Source organism: Mus caroli, chromosome 2, assembly GCF_900094665.2.
Source record: "Mus caroli chromosome 2, CAROLI_EIJ_v1.1, whole genome shotgun sequence".
NCBI lineage: Eukaryota > Metazoa > Chordata > Mammalia > Rodentia > Muridae > Mus > Mus caroli.
The window spans coordinates 152,847,836-152,857,076 of record NC_034571.1 but is presented as its reverse complement, the minus strand read 5'-3'; the positions used below and the strand labels follow the sequence as shown (position 1 = coordinate 152,857,076).

At 46.4% G+C, this 9,241-nt stretch overlaps 1 protein-coding gene across 6 annotated transcripts in view; it reads left to right on the top strand.

The window, feature by feature from the left end:
- Positions 1 to 8,912, top strand: part of Chd6 (chromodomain helicase DNA binding protein 6) — a 158,719-nt gene extending 149,807 nt beyond the window's left edge. For all 6 annotated transcript variants that reach the window (XM_029474373.1, XM_029474377.1, XM_029474375.1 and 3 more), the window contains 3 exons: positions 408 to 599; positions 1,436 to 1,555; positions 5,703 to 8,912. In XM_029474373.1, the coding sequence (XP_029330233.1) occupies positions 408 to 599; positions 1,436 to 1,555; positions 5,703 to 6,590 (1,200 nt within the window). In that variant the 3' untranslated portion in view covers positions 6,591 to 8,912. The remainder of the gene's footprint in view (positions 1 to 407; positions 600 to 1,435; positions 1,556 to 5,702) is intronic.
- The last annotated feature ends 329 nt before the right edge of the window (positions 8,913 to 9,241 follow it).

Sequence of the window (9,241 nt, the reverse complement as noted above, 5' to 3'; positions counted from 1 at the left end):
CAGAGGAGGAGGTGCCTAGGTCAGAGGAGGAGGTGCCTAGGACAGAGGAGGAGGTGCCTAGGTCAGAGGAGGAAATGCCTAGGACAGAGGAGGAGGTGCCTAGGACAGAGGAGAAAGTGCATAGGACAGTGAGAGATGGTGATAAAGGAATGGAAATTAGGGTGAGGTCAGGCCTGCTGAGTAGATAGGTCCAAGGTGAGCACCTAGAATATATAAGAGCAGTGAGGAGTCAGTGGTATGGATGAAATCCAAGCACTCAGTGGTGAAGATGGGGTGGGAGCAGCTGGAAAAGTCAGATACCCCAAGTTCTCCCGTAGACCTGTGACTGGTGTGAGCAATGTAGAGATGGGTGTTTCAGGGACTCACTTCATCCTGCCATCATTATTACTCATTTTGTCTTAATCCAGGAAGTCCATGAAGATGCAGGACAGACTACCCTGAGCACCACACACCCTGAAGTGCCAGGAGCTGCTTCCTCAGCTCCTGAGCCAACAGCAGCAGCCAGCAGCCAGGCTGAGAAAGCTGTTCCCAGCAAGAGCCTACTTGACTGGCTGCGGCAGCAGGCTGACTACTCTTTGGATGTTCCTGGCTTTGGGACAGTAAGTATTGGCTGTTGCTACCCTAGACCACTGTTAGCTCATTGCTAACTTGGGACAGTTGAGAGAAACTAGAAGGTAGAAGCTATTTGGAAGAAATTTATATTGACTGAGAGCATCATACTAAGGAATATTTTTTGTTTTTAACATTTAAATCCTGACTAAATTCTCCAATAATCGAAATTGCAAGAGCATACCAAAAACTAGACATGCAAAAGTTAAAAGAACAGACCTAAGTTCACCCCTTCCCCAATATCTCCCCAGAAATGACCACATAGCATCATAAGTCCACAAAGAAATCTTTAGGTTGTATAAGTTTTACGACTTGATGAAAATTCTCCCTGGCTACTTTTTGGTACTTCTGTAGGAGCTCTGTCACTCTGCTGGGATTCTCATTCAGGTCACCTGATGCCTTCGCTCTGTGTTCTCCAAGTGAGGACCTGGGACAGCGCCTGAGCACTGGCGTTGTCTTGGTTCTTCCTTTCTTACTTGCTCTGTACTCACTCCCTCCCCATCGCACTCATAAGACACATAGATAGAGAGCGTACAGGAGCACAGATCACAGCTGCACACTCACACAAGACCCACAGAGCCAGCTAGCTGGATGCCCTGGGAAACTGGTAAGTCAGCTCAAGGCCCCAACCAAGGGCATGGGGCCTACACAGCTTGTTTTCCAGCCTGCTGTAGGAGTTCTGATACCTCAAGGAGAGGTTAAGTGAGGTTGATAGTAGAGTTCTGTGTAAAGTACCATTAGGAAAAAATGAATAAAACCAACTGAAGAGCTCTGTGGTATCAGACTATGGCAGAATGCTGTGTGACATTTTTCTCCATTAACCTAGAGTTTTTCAGACAAACCCAAGCAGAGAAGACCACGCTGCAAAGAACCTGGAAAATTAGACATCAGCTCTCTAAGTGGAGAAGAGAGGGTTCCTGCTGTCCCCAAGGAGCCAGGACTCAGGGTAGGAAGAGGGCCGTGGGTGTGGGAACATGGGGACCATCTTGATTGTGCCATGCCTTGCACACTTGGGAGAGAGCCCTGCTGAACAGTGGGTAGCTGGATGGCATTTTCCCAGAGGACAAGAGGCCAGCGCACAGTAAACCACAGTAAGTGCCACGGCCCTTGTCGAGCAGCTGTGTGTCTCCTGAGGTTATGTTTCCATCTTCACCTCCTAAACAGTGTGTTAAACCATTTGTACAGTCACACAGGATAAACCCTTAGCTCTGGACAGCAGTCTGCTGTTTGCAGTTTAATAGATGCCATCAGGGAAACTTTCATGTCTTACCTAAGTTTTTAATGACCATTTAAGTAAGACATTTCTTCCTAGTGCTTCTGCACTAGCAATGAAAAACAGCTGACTCTAAGCATTGCCCTGTTCCTATTATAGAATCATAAGACTGGAACCAGCTTCAAAGACATCCGCAGAATACTTGGAGTCTAACGAAGCTAAGTTAATTATAGTTTACAGATGGATGCAAGTTTAGAATAGAAGTGTTCTAACCTCTAGGGGGCGGCAGTGACATTTCCCTTAAAAAACATTGGCCAGTGGGCCCACTGCGTATCATGGACATCTTATCTCGGTGCATCTTAAACCTGTCATGGTGAAAGGTCATCCTCTCTACCTTACCTCTTCCTCTTGGAAAGGCTGTTCTTAACCCGTGTGTTATCAGCTGACACAGCGTCTGTTTCCATCCTACCTACACTTGTCCAGTCTTCCCCTGAGCCTCAGTGTGTAGTGTCTTCAGGGAAAGACCTCCAGTTCCTGTCCTGTTGTATTCCTGGAGTTGTTGGTTTACAGACATGCCGTTGACCTTGTTTCTTTCTACATGCCCAACAGTTTCCTTCATAGTCCCTGGGAATTAATGTTCTAATGAGCATTGACCCTTTGCCAGCAACCTCATCCCTATGGCACATCTCCTTCCTTTATGAAATCACATTCCCTGTCTCTGAGGTTCCTTTTCTACACTGAGGCAAGAACAGGAAGCTTTTGTCTGCCTGGCCCTCAGAGCCGCTCAGTCTTCCCAACACGTAGGTGGGCAGTGGTTCTCCACAGCTCTGCCAGGATATACTGCCTCTTCTCTCCCAAAGGAACTCTTAAACCATTCAAGTGGGTGTACCAGAAAGCTTATAAACAGCAGAAACTTATTTCTCATGATTCCCAAGGCTGAGAAATTGAAGGTTGAACATCTAGTGAGGGTCCAGTATTCATACCCATCTTGCTGCATCCTCACATGGGGTCACATGGGGTGTGACAGATGAGCTCTCTGGGATCTCTTACGAGGGCTCAAACCCACTCGTAAGGAGTTGGGTTTGATCTCATTGTCATAAAGCCCTCCCTGCCCCCAGCTTTGGGGGTGGGATTTTATTATACAAAGTCCAAGGCAGAAACCCCTCCCCTTCTAGAAATAGATTGAAACGCACAAGGAGCTTGGTTCAAGTTCAGAATCCAGCTATATATGCTGAGGGTTATCTGGGTAAGGTCCATAGCACCAGAGGCTTTGAGACTTACTTTGTTTATAAGTTGTATCAGTACACGTGTATTTAGTATAGAGAGAGATCTTCATTTATTTACTGCAGCTATGCTGTAACTACCTAGATACCACCACTGTTGCACTTGTAAGCACTGACAGACTCAGCAAAGTCATACTCAGATCTTACCAGTGATTCCAAAGATGCCTGTAGACCTGGTAGTGTCTTGACTTTGTTTCGTTTTGCCTTGGGGATTTCTAAACATTGAGTTACCTGGTCTCTTTTCACCCAGTTGTTGGATAAGCCTTTGTAACAGTAACAAGAATGACTCAGTCACTATCCTGTTGGTTCTCCCCAAGAGATTGAGGGTTAGAACAAATGCCATCATATATGGATGAGGCTGTTAGTGGGTTAAAATGTCACGCAGTCATCTGGCATCCCTGTGCTGCTGCTTGAGCACAGCACTCTTCTTGCTCTCCATGCACTCTGTCTAGGCCTCCTCTGGAAGAGGGAGCAGGTTTGCTCCCCAGGGTATAATTATCAGGATGGAGAGCTGCCAAAGCCCAATTTGGCTGCTGTGTGTGGTCGCAGAGCTGCTGGGAGGGGCACCTGTCTGTGGTGGGCAGCATCTGGGTGGCTGAAGTAGCTAGCCCTCCTCCACAGGAAGTGTTGAGGGCTGACTTGCTCTCTCAGTCAGTGCTTTCTACACTGTACACAGATCGTTCTCTTCATCTGAGGAGAAAAGAAGAGAGGTCCAACTCTCCATCGAGGTCTCATTTCTCAAAGGACCCTGTGTGTGCACTCGCTCTGTCTACAACTCTTGGCAAGGGCAAGGAGAGGATGCTCTTACACAGCCTGGAGCCTGAGGAAATACCAAGTGCCAGGCCTGTTTTCCTCTTAGCAAAAAGACTTTGGAGGTGGACTGTGCCCTTCCCAGTGGCCAGTGATGGGAGGAACTAGATAGAGCACGTGTGGTGCAAGAGAAGAAGCCTCCCCAGCACCTTCCCCTGGCTCTCTGCTGTGGGTGTGCAGCAGAGAAGCTGGGAGATGTAGTGTGCTCACCAAGTAAGGTGATTGACAAGCAAGGGACCCAGAGCAAGGTGGTTTGTGTCAGTGAGCTTAAGACGGAGTGGTAGAAAATCATTTTTAAGCTGGATCCTGTCCTTCAGGTCTTACTGTCTCTCTAGAAGTAAGCAGCCAGGAGTTTACTTCTAGTGACTACCTCAAAATCAGAATGAGCCCTTGCCCATCACACTCCAGAAGAAAGCGTCCTGGCACACTGCTAGTGGGTGGTCCTGTTGGGAGTAGAGGCACATGGCATGATGTGATGTCGAAGAACCTGGGTGCTCTCCTGCTCAGTCCCTACCCGCTTGCTCGGCCCACAGTGGTCCTTGCCTCTCAGTTTTTAAAGGGAAGAACTGGTGTAACTGTTGAAGAGGTTCCTTCTAGATCAGTGATACTGAACTAAGGCTTTTCGAAAAGTTCTCTCAGCCAGAGGCAGGTGGATTTTTGAGTTCCAGGACAGCTAGGACTATACAGAGAAACCCTTTCTCAAAAAACAAAACAAAAATGTTCTCTCAGCATTGGCATAATAAAGTTTTTTGTCCATGATAACTCTGTTTTTTGTTTTGTTTTGTTTTTTTCTAGAATATTTTTTGGGAAAGTGAAAGATAAGCATAGCACTTCAAAAATAGCTCTCTGGGGACTCAAACACTAGAGTCATGTGTCCGTGAATTGTTAGTTTTCTGTGACGTGACACTCATACCGATTGACTGAGTTGAGAGGAGGTGATGGAGCCCTTGGGTTAGCTACTGACATGACGCTTCCATTGCTCTCTTCCTGTCACCACTCATTCCTGAACAGCTTCTTCAGAGCTGACTACTCCCTGTGGGGAAATATGCATCCTATGAGCTTCTCCTGGAGCCTAGCATGCCTGTTCTTATAGCTCACTGAAAGCCAGAAACTAGTGTCACCAACACCCATAACTACCCTGCAAGGAGAGCTCTGTTGAGTGGTTTAGTTTTTTATAGGATGCATACATCATTAGCATGTCATGTCCCTAGTAAGGACCCCTTCTATGGCTGGGCAGCATTATATACACTTCGCTTTCAGTGACACAAACGTGTCACTATCTTTTTTTTTTTTTTTTTTTTTTTTAACCAAAGCTGACCTATTCTGAGCCTCACCAACAGCTGTACTGTTGCTCAGTCCGCCTTTAAACTCGAGTGCATCTGACTCCCAAACCCATCCAGCACACACTGCTCTGCTGCTTCCGTACAATCTTGTGAGAAAGAAGGCTGGAATGCTCCATGGAGGGATTGTAGCCGTAAGAATCAAGACCTGAGGCACCGTCAGTGCTAGTCCCCCCTGCCCATCTCTGCCAGTTTCTCATACAGTGGAAACTGCTCTTCCCAGTCAGTATTGGAAGCACTGTTTGATGGGAACAGGCATCTGGTTGCTCCCTTGCCACTAAATGCTTTTGGCTTCCAAGAGGCAAACGCCTCTAGGCCAGGACACAGGAGATACTCTCACTCTCGAGCCCTGTGTGGAATGGGGGATAAGCTATGCCAGGACACAGCTGCAGCCACCCTTTGCCATCTGGTGACTTCAGCATCCAATGTTTCTTTGTCCTTTTTCAGGGGTTTCTCCCAGAAAGCAAATTCAATCACACCCTTGCTGAGCCTGTGATTCGAGATGCAGGTCCCCGCAGGAGGGGGAGGCGGCCTCGAAATGAACTCCTAAAAGCTCCAGCCATTGTAGCGGACTCTCCTTCTGGAATGGGACCACTGTTCATGAATGGGCTGATTGCGGGAATGGACCTGGTAGGATTGCAGAATGTGAGAAATATTCCAGGCATTCCTCTCACTGGGCTGGTGGGCTTCCCAGCTGGTTTTGCCACCATGCCCACTGGTGAAGAGGTTAAGAACACCCTGAGCATGCTGCCCATGATGCTGCCAGGCATGGCCGCGGTACCCCAGATGTTTGGAGTTGGCGGACTCCTCAACACACCCATGGCAACCACCTGCACGACCACTGCATCAGCGTCTCTTGCAAGCACAAAAAGTGGTACCTCAGCCACTGAAAAATCTACAGAGGACAAGCTGAGTGGCCATGATGTAAACACAGACGCTCTGGTAGACGATAAGCCTGGCCCTAGTCCGTTTTCTGATCAGTCAGAACCCACAATAACTACTAGTAGTCCTGTGGCTTTCAACCCATTTCTCATCCCAGGAGTGTCTCCTGGACTCATCTACCCTTCCATGTTTCTTTCCCCTGGCATGGGCATGGCTCTGCCAGCCATGCAGCAGGCCAGACACTCAGAGATGGTCGGTCTTGAGACCCAGAGGAGGAAAAAGAAGAAAACAAAGGGGGACAGCCCCACCCAAGAGCCTGCGTCTGTGTGTGAGAAGGAGCCAGGCAGTGATCAGAACTGCACCGAGTCCAGTGCCACTGTGTCCCCAGAGAGAGAACATGGGGCACAGGCCAGGGAGGAGGGGCTCAAAGACTCCAATGATGATACCAATTAGACCTTTTCCATTTAAAAATGACTGTGACTTGTAAGTTTCTTATCCCATAAAGGTTTGTTACCTCCCTCACTCCACCTTCACAAGAACCTGTGTTTCCATCAGTAACATTACCTACCTAATTTCCTGTCTGGGAACTCTGGTGACATGTTAATAGCTGCAGGGTCTTGCCACTTTGTTAGATAAGTGTCACCTGCCTAGTCTAGGCGGCACAGAATCCTTTCTTTTATCCGGTTCATTCCAGCAATCACAGTTGATACAGTGCTTGGTGACATACCACCTTCCCCTTCTCTTTCAAGTCCCACTCATCTGAGGAAGAAAATGGCAGAAGAAAGCTGTCTAGGGATTCATTGTGGGGCCAAAGAGCAAAGATGAACGTAAGTGCAAGCTCGTTCTTTTGTGAGCAACTGAATAAAAAGATCGTATTGAGGAAACCAAAAGGCACATGATAGGAAGTGCCAGTGCATACTTTTGTAGTTCAGGTGTCCTGTTATCATGGTTACTGAGTAGTGTAGTCTACAGCATATAAACTAATGGTTCAAAATGCATATACTGATGGCTTCTTTAAAACAGGAACCTTCCAGATAGTAATACAGTTTCCCCCTCAAGGTTTTCCTCCTCTTCAGCAAGAAGAAATAATGGCCAGCTAGGCAGTATCCCTATCATCCCTGCTATCTGAGACACTTCAGCACCTTGAGTTACTGCAGCAACTGCGAGGGCGCTGCTAAGGGTCCACAGATGCTGCTGGCGTTTATCCCAAGGGAACTGCTGCCACCCGTTTCCACTTTTAAGAAACCTGCGGGATTTTTGTGTTCTTTCACCCAGAGCAAGGCTTTTTGGAGCCTAGTAAGGTAATCGCTCAGCACTTGCTAGAGTCTGTCATTAGCGTAGCGTGTCAAAACACGCACACCACCTTTTACATTGCAACTGTGAAGTTTTGTCCCTCCCATTTTCTCTCTACTCAAACTGTATCTTAGTATTGGGCCCAAATTCCAGATTGTCAGTCAGACAAGGTTCTGTTAAGTCAGCAGCATACACTCTCCAGCTCCGCGTTGAAGAATTGAGCAGGGAGAAACGCACTCAGCGGCGCTTCCGTTCCGTTTTCTTTCCCCTCGCCCTTCCTTACATCATGCTCCTCCTGATGGTCCCCTCCAAGGACAGCCCCTGCTGAGACTTGAACCAGCCAAACCTAGTTCTCTAGAGCACAGGCTCAGGGGCTGGACAAGTGGCGGGTGTCCCGAGTACCAGGTTCACTTCGGTGTTACAATTAACTGTGTTTTTTTACTGTTTCTGTTACAGTTTTGCTAACTTATCAGAAGGTCAGAAAGTTTGGCTGTTTCAGTTTGCATTATTTATTTATGATGATTTTTGTCATTGTCTTTTATACGTTTGGGTTATAAATTATGTAAATGTTAAAATGAGCATCTCAAAGAAGTCTGTTAAATTGTGACCGGAAAAAAAGAAACAATCAGGTGTATTTTCAAAACAGAGAGTCCCAGTTTTATGAATCATAGATATAAACTAGAAATTCTATAACGATCTATAAGAAAGAAGAATCCAAGAACTGAATAAATGCTATTTAATAACCTCCTTGTAGTGTAGAAGGTCTGTGATGCTGGTAACAGATTTCTTAGAAATGCTGCTCACTGTTGAACTAACATCCTGTTCAGTTCTGCTCCGGCGGAGGCAGAAAGGTCTCTCAGCTGTTAAATCCTAAAGATCAATATAATTTATTTATGTAAGAGAAACATGCAATCAATATATTTTTTGAACCTTTTAAGTACTAATTTTCTTTTTATCAAGTAGAAAAAAATGTATTTGCCCTAAATCCTTAAAAATACAAATGCTATAAAACCTCCTGTATTTTGAAAGCCTTACTGCAATGAGCATTGTAGACACCCAGCAGAGTCTGCTCTTCCTGTCGTCTCCCGTGTTGTCTCATGTGGAGAGCTCCTCACCCAGCTTCCACCTAAACTTCCAAGTAGGTCACAGGGTCCGCTGCGGACCCAACTTAACCACCAGCATGCGCAATCCCTTGTTATATCTTACTGAACCTGTATGTTAACTCTCGGGTGTTCAGGCTTTTGTTGACTGCTGTTGTGATACTGTTTGCAAAATGAAATTGACACTGTGGATTATTTGCTCTGTAAGGCATAAGTGCTTCTTATGATTATTTTAACGTTCCGAGAGCAAAAGCCAAATTTAAACTCTCTTCAGCAAACTTGAGCCTCTTCATCTAATTCCATGTCACTCATAGCCATAACTTCCCTTGGTCATCTTCACCCATGTTTCACATAATAAATTGTCTGTGGTCTTGATCCTGGATTTAAAAAGGAAGTTCAAAATTCAGATTTATATTAAGGATTTCATTAGTGCTTGGATGTCTGGCTACCTGGGCATTTTATGAATGTATTGTGTATACCAGGGATCTACAGTCCTTCTGGGTACCTGATTCCTGCTGGGCAACACTCTTGGGAGCTGACCTGACCCATCTCCACTCACAGAACACAGATTAAATTGTGCCATGGGAAGGACTTAGTATAACCTCCCTCCAGAACCAGCCCAAAGCTTCTCCCTTAAGGCACTTCTTTAAACCCATACTGCATATCTTACTAGGACCTAGAGTTCCTTAAAGAACTAGGCTGCTGTGGGTA